The 19,078-nt window shown below is 40.7% G+C and overlaps 2 protein-coding genes across 2 annotated transcripts; one reads left to right on the plus strand and one right to left on the minus strand.

The window, feature by feature from the left end:
- Window positions 1-246: 246 nt before the first annotated feature.
- Window positions 247-6,868, minus strand: LOC139561734 (endonuclease domain-containing 1 protein-like). Its single transcript, XM_071379001.1, has 2 exons — window positions 6,490-6,868; window positions 247-3,810 (listed from the first exon to the last, which is right to left on the minus strand). The coding sequence occupies exons 1-2, from the start codon at window positions 6,829-6,831 to the stop codon at window positions 3,199-3,201; spliced, it is 954 nt and encodes a 317-aa protein (XP_071235102.1). The 5' UTR covers window positions 6,832-6,868; the 3' UTR covers window positions 247-3,198.
- Window positions 6,869-16,834: 9,966 nt separating this feature from the next.
- LOC139561371 (endonuclease domain-containing 1 protein-like) lies at window positions 16,835-18,864 on the plus strand. Its single transcript, XM_071378407.1, has 2 exons — window positions 16,835-17,293; window positions 17,768-18,864. Exons 1-2 carry the CDS (start codon window positions 16,964-16,966, stop codon window positions 18,536-18,538), a joined length of 1,101 nt encoding a protein of 366 aa, XP_071234508.1. The 5' UTR covers window positions 16,835-16,963; the 3' UTR covers window positions 18,539-18,864.
- The last annotated feature ends 214 nt before the right edge of the window (window positions 18,865-19,078 follow it).

Consider the following 19,078-nt stretch of genomic DNA (forward strand, 5'->3'; position numbering starts at 1 on the left):
GACATGGTAGCTTCTTGACCAGCTCCAGGTATGTTTAGAGACATGGTAGCTAGCTGGTATGCTGGGCCATGGCTGGTTGGACACATAGTTAAGGCAAAGTTTGAATGAATAACTGACAACTAAAATAGTACTTTCAATAATTTATATTTTTAGCTCAAATAATGTGGTTTAATGTTGAATTGGAACATTTTGGAGTCACTTGGTTACATTTAAACAGCATGAGAACAAAACACCAGACTCACAGGCTTCATTCATTATAGATGTTTATTCCTTCAGATGGGAAGAAGATGGATACATACAGTGATAGAATTACATTCAGAACATATAATAGTATCTCTATGGTAACAGTGATAGAATTACATTCAGAACATATAATAGTATCTCTATGGTAACAGTGATAGAATTACATTCAGAACATATAATAGTATCTCCATGGTAACAGTCATAAGGAAGTCACAACCTGACAAACTGTAGGCCAGGGTTGGGGTTAATTCCATTTCAATTCCAAATGTTCCTCATTGAAAAGCATTGCAGAGAAATGGATTTCCAGTGTACTTCTAGAACTGACTGGAATTGAAATGGAATTGACCTCAACCCTGCTGGAAGCATAATTATTAACATTAACAAGAGTAATGGCAGCACATCATCAAGGAATTAAACTGTATTTTATTTATTAGAATAGAATTGTGTTCCCTTTTGTACTTTTTATATTTGATATAGACAGAGAAGAGTATAGACTATAGATACAGTTGAAGTTGGAAGTTTACATACAATTAGGTTGGAGTCATTAAAACTCGTTTTTCAACCACTCCACAAATTTCTTGTTAACAAACTATAGTTTTGGCAAGTCGGTTAGGACATCTACTTTGTGCATGACACAAGTAATTTTTCCAACAATTGTTTACAGACAGATTATTTAACTTATAATTCACTGTATCACAATTCCAGTGGGTCAGAAGTTAACATACACTAAGTTGACTGTGCCTTTAAACAGCTTGGAAAATTCCAGAAAATTATGTCATGGCTTTAGAAGCTTCTGATAGGCTAATTGACATCATTTGAGTCAATTAGCCTGTGTACCTCTGGATGTATTTCAAGGCCTACCTTCAAACTCAGTGCCTCTTTGCTTGACATCATGGGAAAATCAAAAGAAATCAGCCAAGACCTCAGAAAACTAATTGTAGACCTCCACAAGTCTGGTTCATCCTTGGGAGCAATTTCCAAATGCCTGAAGGTACCACGTTCATCTGTACAAACAATAGTATGCAAGTACAAACACCATGGGACCTCGCAGCCGTCATACCGCTCAGGAAGGAGACGCGTTCTGTCTCCTAGAGATGAACGTACTTTGGTGCGAAAAATGCAAATCAATCCCAGAACAGCAGCAAAGGACCTTGTGAAGATGCTGGAGGACACAGATAGAACAGTATCTATATCCACAGTAAAACGAGTCCTATATCGACATAACCTGAAAGGCCGCTCAGCAAGGAAGAAGCCACTGCCTCAAAACCGCCATAAAAAAGCCAGACTACGGTTTGCAACTGCACATGGGGACAAAGATCGTACTTTTTGGAGAAATGTCCTCTGGTCTGATGAAACAAAAATAGAACTCTTTGGCCATAATGACCATCGTTATGTTTGGAGGAAAAAGGGGGAGGCTTGCAAGCCGAAGAACACCATCCCAACCGTGAAGCACGGGGGTGGCAGCATCATGTTGTGGGGGTGCTTTTCTGCAGGAGGGACTGGTGCACTTCCCAAAATAGATGCCATCATGAGGCTGGAAAATTATATGGATATATTGAAGCAACATCTCAAGACATCAGTCAGGAAGTTAAAGCTTGGTCGCAAATGGGTCTTCCAAATGGACATTGACCCCAAGAATACTTCCAAAGTTGTGGGAAAATGGCTTAAGGACAACAAAGTCAAGGTATTGGAGTGGCCATCACAAAGCCCTGACCTCAATCCTATAGAAAATTTGTGGGCAGAACTGAAAAAGCATGTGCAAGCAAGGAGGCCTACAAACCTGACTCAGTTACACCAGCTCTGTCAGGAGGAATGGGCCAAAATTCACCCAACTTATTGTGGGAAGCTTGTGGAAGGCTACCTGAAACGTTTTCCCCAGTTAAACAATTTAAAGGCAATGCTACCAAATACTAATTGAGTGTATGTAAACTTCTGACCCACTGGGAATGTGATGAAAGAAATAAAAGCTGAAATAAATCATTCTCTCTACTATTATTCTGACATTTCACATTCTTACAATATAGTGGTGATCTTAACTGACCTAAAACATAATTTTTACTTGGATTAAATGTCAGGAATTGTGAAAAACAGAGTTTAAATGTATTTGGCTAAGGTGTATATACACTTCAACTGTATATCACAGACATAGAAGATATGGACAGAGGGAAGAGAAGAGTATAGACTATAGATATATATAGACTAGAAAGGTTTGAATCGGGAATTGAACTCTGGTCTCCTGTAGGGGAATGAATTCTCAATAGTGGTCTGTGTTATGGATGAAAACTCTGACATATGATGTGTGACCTTTACAGAGATACACAATCCACTAAGACAATCATTTATAAGTTATATTTTTCAATAATCAATTAGTATATACACTGAGTGTACAAAACATTAAGAACACCTTCCTAATATTGAATTGCAGACCCCTTTTGCCCTCAGAACAGCCTCAGTTGGTCGGGACATGGACTCTACAAGGTGTCAAAGTGTTCTACAGGGATGCTGGTCCATGTTGACTCCAATGCTTCCCACTGTTGTGTCAAGTTGACTGGATGTCCTTTGTTGATACACACGGTAAACTGTTAAGCGTGAAAATCCCAGCAGCATTGCAGTTCTTGACACAAACCGGTGCGTCTGGCACTTACTACCATACCCCATACCATAACCTGTTCAAAGGCACTTAAATATTTTGTCTTGCCCATTCACCCTCTGAATGGCACACATACACAATCCATGTCTCAAGGCTTATTTATCCTTCTTTAACCCCGTCTCCTCCCCTTCATCTACACTGATTGAAGTGGATGTAACAAGTGACATCAATAAGGGATCATAGCTTTCACCTGGATTCACCTGGTCAGTCTATGTCATGGAAAGAGCAGGTGTTCTTAATGTTTTGTACACTCAGTGTAAATACACCTACAAAGAGACACATTTACAATCCTCATCACATTCCATTTACCTTTTCCTGCAAACATACCCACTTCCTACCTCCCTCTCTCTCTCTTTCTGAGAAGAACCTCTTGGACACTGCTTTGGGAAAACCTGGACACCACCACCTGGGTAATGCTGCTTCAACTTGTTATTCAACATCTTTTCGAGTGCTCCCAAGGTTTCTGGTTTCAATGTTTTCCCCTTTACCTTCTTGTTGCTCCCCCAGTGTGCTTCGGCCATCCACTCTTTCTTCTCCCTGCTGTAACAGCAGTAGGCTGTCCACAGGAGATCTGGGATGTTCACTTCGTATTTCAGTGTGTTTCTCTTACTGGGAACCGCTCCAGTCACCAAATAGGCTTCTATATTCCCGTTGGTACTATTACAGTCCGTCTTAAACTTCGTTCTGACATAGTCCTCCATTTTGCTCCAGCTGCCATTGTTGAAGGACACCACCTGGGGAACGATGTTGGTCAGGGTAAAGGTGGACTTCTGAGTATCAAGATAATGAGCATGTGAATTTGGGAAGAGGTGACCTCTGTTGACATCTTTTTCTTTTATTGAGTTACTATAGTCGTAGTTCACAGCCTGGTATGGATGATCCACCTGCATTTCATGGTTGTTGTTTTCCATGTTGAGCTGCAGGAAACAACAGTCATATATTAATTCACAAGTTTTCTGTACAATAAACCCTTTTCTGGGGGGGGGGTTCACAATCAATCAGGTCTCTATACCCTTCATAGTGGTAGTTCTATATTCTGTAGATTAAAAAACATGAGCTGGCGCACACCCAGTAAAATTAGTTTGTGTGGAGTTTGACTAACGGCGAATAAACTATAAACCACCAAATAAAGAAAGTCCCACTACATATATAAACTCCCAGTAATTTATTGGGTATTTACCAACATTTCAGCATCTCTGTGTCTTCTTCAGGGTGATGTCATGAATACTTGAACCAGGTTATGTAGACAAACAGTGTAATTAGTGTAACCAATGACAGTATTGAGGGGTGTGTCATAATGATTATGTTAATTAGAATGAATTAGTGAAACTATTAAAAAATCATAAATGGCATATTAAATATATATTAGGTTATTGTTATCATATGGAAGCATCACTGAATATTGTACATCATATTATATCAACATACATTATTGTTTAATTCAATTTCTCCTATTTAATTGTTTCATATTTCATATTTGTTATTTCATCTTTTGGTTCAATCTTACTGAACTATTATCCAATAACTACTTTGTCTTTGAGTCAGACGTTTTCCTTCAAAGTCAGGGTGTAGCCATGGGCCCACCCAACTATGCAAACCTGTACGTGGGACAATTTGAAGAAGCATTCCTTTACAAAACAGAGACACATCGCTTACATACTTGAATACTTCTATGGAAGAGATACATAGATTATTTATTTGTGCTCTGGGAAGTAAGTCAGCAGGAACTCAATTAATTCCAAACTCTACTAAACGAGAGCTCTGAATACCTCAAATTCACCAAGAATGGTCGACCATATAGCCAGTTATGCAGGGTTAAACAAAAATGTGGCCACCAGACAGATTTTGACAGCAATGCTAAAAGAATGACAGATAAATTCAAAATGAGGACAAAACTCTTGATGCGGCAATGATGAAAATATCTCCAAAACCAAGAGAGGAATTACTAAAAACTCCACCAAAGCAGAAAAACAACCCAACTGTGTTTTGTACTAAGTACACCAAGGGTTCGGAGAAAATGAAAGCAATCCTGAAAAAGCACTGGCATATTCTGCAATCAGACAAAACAGTTGCACACTTCTTCAATGGACCCCCCTGGTGGTCTATGAGTGTGGTCGCAATATTGGAGACAGCTTGGTGAGATCTGACCTGCCCCCTGAGCTCACTCAGACACTCTTGACACCCATTCCAAATGGGAACTACAAACTTGGTTCATGCGCACAGTGTAATAGCACTATAAAAACGTCTTTCTTCAGACACCCACATACAGGTAGAACAATCCCTGTTAGGGGATCATCTCATACAAGACCAAGGGAGAAATCTGTCTCATCACCTGTTCATGTGGGAAAGCCAACGTAGGACAAACGAAAAGACAATTAAAACAACACATAGCTGAACACCACAACTCAATCATGTGACAGAACATTGACTAACCAGTAGCAGCTCAATCAGGTGTCAGAACATTGACTATCCAGTAGCAGCTCAATCAGGTGTCAGAACACTGACTATCCAATAGCAGCTCAATCAGGTGTCAGAACACTGACTATCCAATAGCAGCTCAATCAGGTGTCAGAACATTGACTACCCAGTAGCAGCTCAATCAGGTGTCAGAACATTGACTATCCAGTAGCAGCTCAATCAGGTGTCAGAACATTGACTATCCAGTAGCAGGTCAATCAGGTGACAGAACACTGACTATCCAGTAGCAGGTCAATCAGGTGACAGAACATTGACTACCCAGTAGCAGCTCAATCAGGTGTCAGAACATTGACTATCCAGTAGCAGGTCAATCAGGTGACAGAACATTGACTACCCAGTAGCAGCTAACTTTGTTGAAGCTAACCATCCCATCTCCTCCCTCAAATACACAGGCATTGAGCATGTTGCTCTACCAAGGAGAGGAGGTCACATCGAGATCCTACAACTACAAAGGGAGACAGGATATTCTGTCTAAAGACATTGACCCCTAGTGGTCTGAATATTGACTTTGATCTCAGGCCCTTCTTATGTACAAATAATTCTTTATTTTATGAACAAGTCTTATGAATGTATATATTCTTTCTACAGCATATTAGCCTACACCTAATATGTTCCCCCTGTTGATGATGCTCATTATACATTAAGGTTGAACCAAAAGATTACATGTAACAAATATGAAATGAAAAACGAAACAATTAAATATGTGAAATTGATTGAAACAATAATGTATGTTGATGTTAATATGATGTACAATATTCAGTGATGCTTCCATATGATAACAATAGCGTAATATATTCAATATGCCATAAACTATTGTTTAACAGTTTCACTAATTCATTCTAATTAAGATAATCATTATGACACACCCCTCAATACTGTCATTGGTTGCACTAATTACACTGTTTGTCTACATAACCTGGTTCAAGTATTCATGACATCACCCTGAAGAAGACACAGTGATGCCTAAAACGTTGGTAAATACCAAATAAATTACTGGGAATTTATATATGGAGTGGGACTTTATTTGGTAGTTTATAGTTCTATATTCTGTAAAATAACTGTCTGTGATATATAGCAGTAAACAAATAAAATGTTATGTGACAAAACATTAGTCCTACCTCAGGCTCGATCATCCATGGTTGATTTGGTCTGCCTTCCGTTGAATTACCAGTGAAGGTGTAGGCTGAGAACACAGGGATCCTGTTGAACGTGTCGTAGAGAGTTGCAAACCTGTAGATTTTCTTGTACTTCTGGCAGATCGGCTTGTAGCGGCCCTCGTTCTGGCCCTGGTTCTGGACTATCCCATCAACCAAAATACCCGGGAGATTTGGAGTTGACCCATTCAGGAAGAACTTCTCACAGTCTGTAACATCACTGAACTTCTTCACTACATGAGAGAGAGCAGGAGGAAGGAGAGAGAGAAGGAGGAGAGTAGAGAGATGATTCAATATCCCCATCATCACCTGAAGACTGTACACCACAGAGACAAAGATGAAGTTACAGAGACCAGTTGGTATACTGGAGACTGTTGAGCTGAGTCAGGACAGACTGCTTTAAATAGTTATTTCAGAGACCAGTTGGTAGACTGGAGACTGTTGAGCTGAGTCAGGACAGACTGCTTTAAATAGTTATTTCAGAGACCAGTTGGTAGACTGGAGACTGTTGAGCTGAGTCAGGACAGACTGCTTTAAATAGGTTTTCAGAGACCAGTTGGTAGACTGGAGACTGTTGAGCTGAGTCAGGACAGACTGCTTTAAATAGGTTTTCAGAGACTCCTCCTTCAGATGTCAAGACAGAAAGGGTTGATTTGCATAAACTCCTCTGTATGTTTCCATGGAAACTGCTGTAAAAAAATAACATGTGACTCACCTCCTGTAGTTTCTAACACGTATGGACCCAGAACTTAATCACACAAGAGTATAGTTCTGGGTTAAAGAGATTAGACTGCTCTAAATAGTGACTGCATCCACACTTTGGTTCTGGTAGAAAAACGTTTTAGGATAAAAACATGACTTTACTCAGCATAGAGTCTGTCAGAAGATACACATCACACAATTACAACAGTGGGACTGTTCTGGAATTACGGTTGCTGAGATCACATTCATTAATATCCCACAAGGCTTAGCGTCTCTGACTCAGCAACTCAATTAAGTAAACTTGCATTTCCCTTGACCAGCAAGTCAACGTATTTACTATGATGTCTCAAAGGCCTCACATACATTACAGATATGATTACAACTGAATGAAACGGAGGAAGATGTGTCCAACTGAATGAAACGGAGGAAGATGTGTCCAACTGAATGAAACGGAGGAAGATGTGTCCAACTGAATGAAACGGAGGAAGATGTGTCCAACTGAATGAAACGGAGGAAGATGTGTCCAACTAAATGAAACGGAGGAAGATGTGTCCAACTAAATGAAACGGAGGAAGATGTGTCCAACTGAATGAAACGGAGGAAGATGTGTCCAACTAAATGAAACGGAGGAAGACGTGTCCAACTGAATGAAACGGAGGAAGATGTGTCCAACTGAATGAAACGGAGGAAGATGTGTCCAACTGAATGAAACGGAGGAAGATGTGTCCAACTGAATGAAACAGAGGAAGATGTGTCCAACTGAATGAAACGGAGGAAGATGTGTCCAACTGAATGAAACGGAGGAAGATGTGTCCAACTGAATGAAACGGAGGAAGATGTGTCCAACTGAATTCTGATTTAGCCTCTAACACACTTACTTTAAACCAAGGCATATAATGGATGTTTCATTTACTGGTGTTGTTGGGGGACAAATTTCCAGTAACTGAAGTAGTTCAAAGTAAGAGTTGACACAAGGCTGTGTATGTAGAGTTAGAAAATGTGGTTCCTAACAACACTGTGGTAAGAGCAGCACTGGACTGTTTAACACCTCAGACTCAGCAGCTGTAGATTCTTCAGTTGAGGCCTTTTCTCAGTAAGAGTAGAGGAGACTGGGGAACAGACTAACACTTTTAGACTTTAGTATATTATGAAAATATTATTTAAATTAAATTAATTCGATTTTTTTTTACAAACAACATATCTTGGCTACCATTACACACTATGTATGTTCCTAGGACATACCAGTTGTTTACAATTCAACCAAAAATGGCAGGAATTACATGTTACAATTGACCCAGTTGGTGAATGTTCCACAGGTCAATAATTTAACAAAAAGAGGTGGCAAGTATATTTACTTTAGGGCCTCAAAAACCTTTTTCTTCTTCAATAAAACTAAAAGTCATCATTGGATTTTAACAAAACCTCTTGGTCATGTAGAGACACTAACCAACCATTATCACATTGAATAAGAGCTTTCTACGTGGTTTCTAATTGGACTTATTTATCTGTTACAACTGACCCTGTGTTACTTTGTTCCCCGGTCTACCCTACCGTCATGTATAATATTTAAAGTGACTGCTTCACTTAAGTAAAACATTTTATACTTCTTCAACTACCATAAAAATGTTAGAAGAGCTGAAGCAGGTCACACTATTTTACTGTGGGTACTGTGGTAGTATAAATACACATATCAGAGGGTACTGTGGTAGTATAAATACACATATCAGAGGGTACTGTGGTAGTATAAATACACATATCAGAGGGTACTGTGGTAGTATAAATACACATATCAGAGGGTACTGGGGTAGTATAAATACACATATCAGAGGGTACTGTGGTAATATAAATACACATATCAGAGGGTACTGTGGTAGTATAAATACACATATCAGAGGGTACTGTGGTTGTATAAATACACATATCAGAGGATACTGTGGTAGTATAAATACACATAGAAGATACTGTGGTAGTATAAATATACATATCAGAGGGTTGTGTACTGTGGTAGTATAAATATACATAGAGGATACTGTGGTAGTATAACTACACATATCAGAGGGTACTGTGGTAGTATAAATATACATAGAGGGTACTGTGGTAGTATAAATACACATATCAGAGGGTTGGGTACTGTGGTAGTATAAATATACATAGAGGATACTGTGGTAGTATAACTACACATATCAGAGGGTACTGTGGTAGTATAAATATACATAGAGGATCCTGTGGTAGTATAAATACACATATCAGAGGGTACTGTGGTAGTATAAATACACATATCAGAGGGTACTGTGGTAGTATAAATACACATATCAGAGGGTACTGTGGTAGTATAACTACACATATCAGGGGGTACTGTAGTAGTATAAATACACATATCAGAGGGTACTGTGGTTGTATAAATACACATATCAGAGGGTTGGGTACTGTGGAAGTATAAATACACATATCAGAAGGTTTATCAAAGGATTTCTGTAGTTTCATGAAATAAGAAATTGATTCATACAAGCCAACATTGAATTGGTTAAATTGCAAATTACCTACTGGTATGTCCTTGGAACATTCTTAGTGTGTAATGGTAGCTGAGATATGATGTTTGCATACAAATATTATTAATCTAACTTAAATCATATTTTCATAATCAGCAAAAGCCTACAGAGATGGCCGCCAGAGATGGCCGCCTCGCTTAGTGTTCCTAAGAAACTATGCAGTATTTTGTTTTTTTACGTGTTATTTCTTACATTGGTACCCCAGGTAATCTTAGGTTTCATTACATACAGTCGGGTGGAACTACTGGATATAAGAGCAACGTCAACTCACCATCGTTACAACCAGGAATACGACTCTCCCGCAGCGGATCCTCTGTTTTGCCAATGGATCAGATCCCAGCCGGCGAACCAAAACAACGACGCTGTAAAAGGGGCAGACGAAGCGGTCTTCTGGTCAGGCTCCGGAGACGGGCACATCACGCTCCACTCCCTAGCTACTCGCCAATGTCCAGTCTCTTGACAACAACGTTGATGAAATCCGAGCAAGGGTAGCATTCCAGAGAGACATCAGAGACTGTAACGTTCTTTGTTTCACCGAAACATGGCTCACTCGAGACACGCTATCGGAGTCGGTACAGCCACCTGGTTTCTTCACGCATCGCGCCGACAGAAACAAACATCTCTCTGGTAAGAAGAGGGGCGGGGGGGTATGTCTTATGATTAACGAGACGTGGTGTGATCATAATAACATACAGGAACTCAAGTCCTTCTGTTCACCTGACAGAATTCTTCACAATCAAATGTCAACCGCATTATCTACCAAGAGAATTCACTTCGATTATAATCACAGCCGCATATATTCCCCCCCAAGCAGCCACATCGATGGCCCTGAACGAACTTTATTTGACTCTATGTAAACTGGAAACCACAGAGACAAAGTAGAGTCGCAATTCAATGGCTCAGACACAAGAGGTATGTGGCAGGGTCTACAGTCAATCACGGATTACAAAAAGAAAACCAGCCCCGTCGCGGACCAGGATGTCTTGCTCCCAGACAGACTAAACAACTTCTTTGCTCGCTTTGAGGACAATACAGTGCCACTGACACGGCCCGCTACCAAAACCTGCGGGCTCTCCTTCACTACAGCCGACGTGAGTAAAACATTTAAACGTGTTAACCGTCGCTTGGTTGAAGGTCCAGACGGCATCCTCATCCGCATCCTCAGAGCATGCGCAGACCATCTGGCTGGTGTGTTTACGGACATATTCAATCAATCCTTATCCCAGTCTGCTGTTCCCACATGCTTCAAGAGGGCCACCATTGTTCCTGTTCCCAAGAAAGCTAAGGTAACTGACCTAAACGACTACTGCCCCGTAGCACTCACTTCCGTCATCATGAAGTGCTTTGAGAGACTAGTTAAGGACCAAATCACCTCCACCCTACCTGACACCCTAGACCCACTCCAATTTGCTTACCGCCCCAATAGGTCCACAGACGACGCAATCGCAACCACATTGCACATTGCCCTAACCCATCTGGACAAGAGGAATACCTATGTGAGAATGCTGTTCCCTGGGTCTCGACCCCGCCCTGTGCAACTGGGTACTGGACTTCCTGACGGGCCGCCCCCAGGTGGTGAGGGTAGGTAACAACATCTCCACCCCGCTGATCCTCAATACTGGGGCCCCACAAGGGTGCGTTCTGAGCCCTCTCCTGTACTCCCTGTTCACCCACGACTGCGTGGCCATGCACGCCTCCAACTCAATCATCAAGTTTGCAGACAACACTACAGTGGTAGGCTTGATTACCAACAACGACGAGACGGCCTACATGGAGGAGGTGAGGGCCCTCGGAGTGTGGTGTCAGGAAAATAACATCACACTCAATGTCAACAAAACAAAGGAGATGATCGTGGACTTCAGGAAACAGCAGAGGGAGCACCCCCCCATCCACATCGACGGGACAGTAGTGGAGAGGGTAGTAAGTTTTAAGTTCCTCGGCGTACACATCACGGACAAACTGAATTGGTCCACCCATACAGACAGCGTGGTGAAGAAGGCGCAGCAGCGCCTCTTCAACCTCAGGAGGCTGAAGAAATTTGGCTTGTCACCAAAAGCACTCACAAACTTTTACAACTGCACAATCGAGAGCATCCTGTCGGGCTGTATCACCGCCTGGTACGGCAACTGCTCCACCCACAACCGTAAGGCTCTCCAGAGGGTAGTGAGGTCTGCACAACGCATCACCGGGGGCAAACTACCTGCCCTCCAGGACACCTACACCACCCGATGTCACAGGAAGGCAATAAAGATCATCAAGAACAACAATCACCCGAGCCACTGCCTGTTCACCCCGCTATCATCCAGAAGGCGAGGTCAGTACAGGTGCATCAAAGCAGGGACTGAGAGACTGAAAAACAGCTTCTATCTCAAGGCCATCAGACTGTTAAACGGCGCGCGGCGCGCGGGGGACCTCCACATTGTTTTCTGAAGAGCGTTCGGTATACACGGCGAATTGCTTCGGCTCTGATTTTATTTGATACATATGAGAAAAACATCATAAAGTAGGATTTTTTCGACCGAGTTTGAACAGTTTATTCAACGTTTATTGGGAATTTTGGAATTTTTCGCTCCATGCGTCAAGAGATGATGGACACGTGAGCTCGACATGGCTAGCCAAAGTTGCTAATTCGACAGAAGAAATGGACATTCTAAAACCAAACAACGATTTATTCTGGACCTAGGACTCCTTACACAACATTCTGATGGAAGAACAGCAAAAGTAAGACAACATTTATGATGTTATTTCGTATTTCTGTGTAATGTGTTGACACCGCGGAGAATAGGTGAGCGCTGTCTCACAATAACGCATGCTGTATGTTGTGGTAAAGTTATTTTAAAAAATCTAACACAGTGGTTGCATTAAGAACCAGTGTATCTTTCATTTGCCATACAACAAGTATTTTTATGTAAAGTTTATGATGAGTTCTTTGATCAGATTAGGTGAGTGTCCAAAATATCTCTGGACATTCTGGTGAATCGTTGCTACGTATTCACAATGTATAACCACGATTTGCAGCTCTAAATATGCACATTTTCGAACAAAACATAAATGTATTGTATAACATGATGTTATAAGACTGTCATCTGATGAAGTTGTTCAAGGTTAGTGATTCATTTTATCTCTATTTTGTCGGTTTTGTGCAAGCTATTTTGGCGGGGAGTAAATTGCGTTGTGTGTTTGGCTACTGTAGTGAGCTAATAGAAATATATATTGTGTTTTCGCTGTAAAACACTTAAAATCGGAAATATTGGCTGGATTCACAAGATGTTTATCTTTCATTTGCTGTACACCATGTATTTTTCATAAATGTTTTATGATGAGTATTTATGTATTTCACGTTGCTCTCTGTAATTATTCTGGCTGCTTTGGTGCTATTTGCGATCGTGGCTGCAATGTAAAACCAGGATTTGTAGCTATAAATATGCACATTTTCGAACAAAACATAAATGTATTGTATAACATGATGTTATGAGACTGTCATCTGATGAAGTTGTTCAAGGTTAGTGATTACTTTTATCTCTATTTGTGGGTTTTGTGAAGGCTACCTATGCGGTGGAAACATGGTGAAAATATGCCGTTGTGTGTTTGGCTATTGTGGTTAGCTAATATAAATACATATTGTGTTTTCGCTGTAAAACATTTTAAAAATCGGAAATGATGGCTGGATTCACAAGATGTTTATCTTTCATTTGCTGTATTGGACTTGTGATTTCATGAAATTATATTATATGATATCCCTGTCCTGTTAGGCTAGGCTATGCTAGTCAGCTTCTTTGATGAAGAGGATCCCGGATCCGGGATGGGTATTAAGTAAAGGTGTTAATAATTGAATAATTGATGTAAAAAATGTATCATTAGCCACTTTAAACAATGCCATTTTTATATGTTTACATACCCTACATTACTCATCTCATATGTATATACTGTACTCGATACCATCTACTGCATCTTGCCTATGCCGTTCTGCACCATCACTCATTCATATATATTTATGTACATATTCTTTATCCCTTTACACTTGTGTGTATAAGGTAGTTGTTGTGAAATTGTCAGGTTAGATTATTCGTTGGTTATTACTGCATTGTCAGAACTAGAAGCACAAGCATTTCGCTACACTCGCATCAACATCTGCTAACCATGTGTATGTGACAAATAAAATTTGATTTGATTTGTTCTCCAGTCTCCTCTACTCTTACTGAGAAAAAGCCTCAACTGAAGAATCTACAGCTGCTGAGTCTGAGGTGTTAAACAGTCCAGTGCTGCTCTGACCACAGTGTTGTTAGGAACCACATTTTCTAACTCTACATACACAGCCTTGTGTCCGCTCTTACTGTGAACTACTTCAGTTTCTGGAAATAAACTCAGTGGTCAGACTATACTAGTTCTTGAAATGTTCCGCATTGACTGACCTTCATGTCTTAAAATCATGATGAACTGTCGCTTCTCTTTGCTTATTTGAGCTGTTCTTGTCATAATAAGGACTTGTTGTATACATCTTCTTCCGTTTCATTCAGTTGGACACATCTTCCTCCATTTCATTCAGTTGGACACATCTTCCTCCATTTCATTCAGTTGGACACATCTTCCTCCGTTTCATTCAGTTGGACACATCTTCCTCCGTTTCATTCAGTTGGACACATCTTCCTCCGTTTCATTCAGTTGGACACATCTTCCTCCGTTTCATTCAGTTGGACACATCTTCCTCCGTTTCATTCAGTTGTACACATCTTCCTCCGTTTCATTCAGTTGGACACATCTTCCTCCGTTTCATTCAGTTGTACACATCTTCCTCCATTTCATTCAGTTGGACACATCTTCCTCCATTTCATTCAGTTGGACACATCTTCCTCCGTTTCATTCAGTTGTACACATCTTCCTCCATTTCATTCAGTTGGACACATCTTCCTCCATTTCATTCAGTTGGACACATCTTCCTCCATTTCATTCAGTTGGACACATCTTCCTCCGTTTCATTCAGTTGGACACATCTTCCTCCATTTCATTCAGTTGGACACATCTTCCTCCGTTTCATTCAGTTGGACACATCTTCCTCCATTTCAGTCAGTTGTACACATCTTCCTCCGTTCCAGTCAGTTGTACATATATCTGTAATGTAGGTGAGGCCTTTATGAGACATCATACTAAATATTTGGACTTCTTTGAGTTTTTGTGTCAGAGGTGTTAAGCCTCGTGGAATATGAATGAATGTGAACTCAGCAACCGTAACCTTGGTGCTGCTATTACATGGAAAGTGCAGACAACATTTCACAACATTTTCAACCCTGTGGAAGCACCTGAATTGTGTCTTTGTATTTAGTGTCTGTTTTTTCTTTCTTCTGAAAGACAATCCTCAATGGACCATTTACCTTATTTTATTTCAATTTTATTTCAGTTCATTCATCAAATTCACAAGATCAACCTTTACCTGTTTCTTTGGAAACAAAACGAGTGAAATAACGTTTTACATTTACATTTTTAGTCATTTAGCAGACGCTCTTATCCAGAGCGACTTACAGTAGAGTGCATACATTTTATTACATACTGAGACAAGGATATCCCTACCGGCCAAACCCTCCCTAACCCGGACGACGCTATGCCAATTGTGCGTCGCCCCATGGATCTCCCAGTTGCGGCCGGCTGCGACAGAGCCTGGGCGCGAACCCAGCCCATCCTGGGCGCGAACCCAGAGACTCTGGTGGCGCAGCTAGCACTGCGATGCAGTGCCCTAGACCACTGCGCCACCCGGGAGACAGACTAGTTTTAATTGTCAACTGACTACTTCAGTAAGTCTTGTCTGAAACCAGAACGACCCAAAGGACAAAAGCCAAAAGCCTCTTGTTTCTGTAGCATGAAGCAGCTTGATGTACAAGTACTGGACAGGAAGCTAGTCTGTTAGAAGGCCTTGTACCCCATCATCTCCTTAATGCTGAGTGCCTACTGGACAGGAAGCTAGTCTGTTAGAAGGCCTTGTACCCCATCATCTCCTTAATGTTGAAGCAGAGACGCATCTGGTCCCATTATTTACAGTCTTTGGTATGACTCAACCAGGGATCAAACCCCAATCCCCTACCAGGGTGGACACTCTACCCACAAGGCCACTAAGTCGGCAAATGACTGCTTGCAAGTCAGATAATTATGCCAGACAGGACTCATTTAAACAACCAAGTACATGTTGATCTGGTCAATGTAATAAATAAACTGAAAAGGAAGTTGACTGCTTGCAGGCCAGGTGCTCTGTTTACTTCAGACACTCCTTCTCCCAGATATCATGACAGAAGAGTTCCTCATTCAGTTAGATAATGTTTACTCAGTGACATCCTGAGGCATTGATAGATCATGAGAGAGGAAGAAAAACTCTGTGTACACAGTCACTACATCCAGGTTCAGCATCTAGGAGAACAGAGAGGGTACATTCATTCTGCATTAAACTAACAAGTCAAGGTTCATCTGGGGAATTTGATCATCGGTTGGCCAGACAACCGTCAGGAGAAGGAAGGGCAGAGGGTTAAAAACATTTAAATGATTTGTCCTGCTAAGATTTAGTTTATGAAATCATGTTCAAACAAAGTCAATGTGTTAAAGGTTGACTTTGGGCAAAAACGCAAAAATAACAGCTTGAAACTGTACAGCTGATCAATGTACCATCATACCCGGTCATTTAATGATGAATTAGATATTAGGAGTTCAATTCCTGACTGATCTCTACAGCTTCGATCCAAAAACAAATACCCAAGTCTCCCCATTTCTTTAAAACACGTATTCTAGGAAAAGTCAAGACATGACATTCCCAATGGCAGATTTAGGGCAAATGTTTAATTCAGATGAAGTTAATTAAAATGTCTGTGGTGGTTCTTGTGAAAAGGCCCAGAGGTCTGATCACCATACAGTCCCATGGAAAAGGCCTACAGGAGGTGAGTCACATTTTATTAGTTACAGCAGTTTCCATGGAAATGTACAGAGGAGTTTATGCAAATCAACCCTCTGTTTTGACACATGAAGGAGGAGTCTCTGAAAACCTATTTAAAGCAGTCTGTCCTGATTCAGCTCAACAGTCTCCAGTCTACTAACTGGTCTCTGTTATAACTATTTAAAGCAGTCTGTCCTGACTCAGCTCAACAGTCTCTAGTCTACCAACTGGTCTCTGTAACTTTATCTTTGTCTCTGTGGTGTACAGTCTTCAGGTGATGATGGGGGTATTGAATCATCTCTCTACTCTCCTCCTTCTCTCTCTCCTTCATCCTGCTCTGTCTCATGTAGTGGATAAGTTCAGTGATGTTACAGACTGTGAGAAGTTCTTCCTGGAGGGGACAACTCCAAATCTCCCGGGTATTTTGGTTGGTGGGACAGTCCAGATCCAGAACCGCTACAAGCCGATTTGTCAGTTGTTCAAGAACTCCTACAGGTTTGCAACTCTCTATGACATGTTGAACAAGATCCCTGTGTTCTCAGCCTACACCTTCACTGGTCCTGGGGGCAAGAGACCAACAAATCAACCCTGGATGATCGAACCCCAGGTAGGACTAATGTTTTGTCATATAACATAACATGTGTATTTGTTTACTGGTATATATCACAGACAGTTATGTTACCAAGTCAGTCCTGGATGATAGAGCCCCAGGTAGTTCTAATCTCTATTCATTCAACATGTGTATTTATTTACTGCTATAGACATACATTATCTTTGAGATATGAAGGCACATTTGGTGCAAACACTTCCAGCTTAAATCGTTGTTAAATTGTGACTTTTTTACGAGTTAATGTCTAAACTAGTTAAAGAGTTGTAATGTCTAAACTAGTTAAAGAATTTTAATGTCTAAACTAGTTAAAGAGTTGTAATGTCTAAACTAGTTAAAGAGTTGTACTGTCTAAACTAGTTAAAGAGTTGTAATGTCTAAACTAGTTAAAGAGTTTTAATGTCTAAACTAGTTAAATAGTTGTAATGTCTAAACTAGTTAAAGAGTTTTAATGTCTGACTGATGTTTCTGCAGCTTGAAGATAAAAATATAAAAGAGATGAAAACCCAACAAGAGGTGAAGATGCTTAATAATAATAAAGGTATAAGAGTCGACCATCAGGCTGTGGACGCAGACTACAGTGCAACAATAAGTAGCATGGATCTGGACAGAGGTCACCTGTTCCCATGTAAACACGCACCTGATGATGCTACCATGAGGTCCACTTTCACCCTGACAAACGCCGTTCCCCAGGAAAGAGGCTTCAACCGAGGCAGATGGCGTTCAATAGAGTGCAAAGTCAGAAAATATCTTGTGGAGAACTGTAAGAATAACAACAACAAGATAGAAGCCTATGTGGTGACTGGAGCAGTGCCCAGCAACAACAAATTGAACAACCGAGTGAACATCCCGTATCTCATGTGGACAGCCTACTGCTGTTACAACAACAAGGACCAGAAGAACAAGAAGTGGATGGTCGGAGCATACTGGGGGGAGAACATAAAGGACAATGGGAAAATATTGACCCTGGAAACCTTGGGAGCACTCGAAGTCAAGTTGAAGAAAAGCTACAAGGTTGATGTCAAGGTGTTTCACGATAAATGTCCAAGAAACGTTAATGTATTAGAGGACGAGACAGGGAGGAACTTAGAGACTGTAGAAGAGGTTGAGCCGGGGGAAAAGAGGGGCAGGGAAGGGAGCGGAGAGGGGAGCGGAGAAGGGAGCAATAAGATGGCGAGAACATCAGGGGAGTTAAAGGAATGTGATGAGGAGGATGGATGTGATTGTGACTGTGATGAAAAGTAATGAGTTTTGTCCAGTGGTAATTACCACAACGATTGAGTACACATTCCCAAAGTTACAAGGGTTATAAGTGTTAAGTAATAAGGGTTATAAGGATTAAGTTATAAGGGTTATAAGGGTTAAGTAATAAGGGTTATAATAGTTAAGTAATAAGGGTTATAACTGATAAATAATAAGGCTTCTGGAACTGTTGCTGGTATAAATAACTGTTGTGTAACAATCTGATTGTATTATCACCTCCCACTATATAAGGGACATGGAACCATTTACTCAGGGGGTTCTTCCCTGTGAAATCACAATAATCTCCTCTGCAGCTGCTTGATTAAAGATCTTTCTATACAATTGAAACGTCTCTGCCTTCATCTTTGGATCTAATTTCCTACATAATTTGGTGCCGTGACCCAGATGGACTCAGACATCCCTCTGGCCACATCTTAACACCTATTGTATTCTTACAATGGTCGTTTAACACGTTATCACGTCAATGTTTTACCCTTATTTATAACTTATTTTGCCCAATCTTTATCGATTTTGTTCCTCTTC

Source organism: Salvelinus alpinus, chromosome 31 (assembly GCF_045679555.1).
Source record: "Salvelinus alpinus chromosome 31, SLU_Salpinus.1, whole genome shotgun sequence".
NCBI lineage: Eukaryota > Metazoa > Chordata > Actinopteri > Salmoniformes > Salmonidae > Salvelinus > Salvelinus alpinus.

Bases quoted from the DNA above. Each gene is read 5' to 3' on its own strand.
- LOC139561734 (XM_071379001.1), bottom strand. From the start codon at position 6,831: ATGATGGGGATATTGAATCATCTCTCTACTCTCCTCCTTCTCTCTCTC. The intron at 3,811-6,489 runs GTAGGACTAATG...TGTTTCCTGCAG, and splicing joins CATGGATGATCGAGCCTGAG to CTCAACATGGAAAACAACAA.
- LOC139561371 (XM_071378407.1), top strand. From the start codon at position 16,964: ATGATGGGGGTATTGAATCATCTCTCTACTCTCCTCCTTCTCTCTCTC. The intron at 17,294-17,767 runs GTAGGACTAATG...ATGTTTCTGCAG, and splicing joins CCTGGATGATCGAACCCCAG to CTTGAAGATAAAAATATAAA.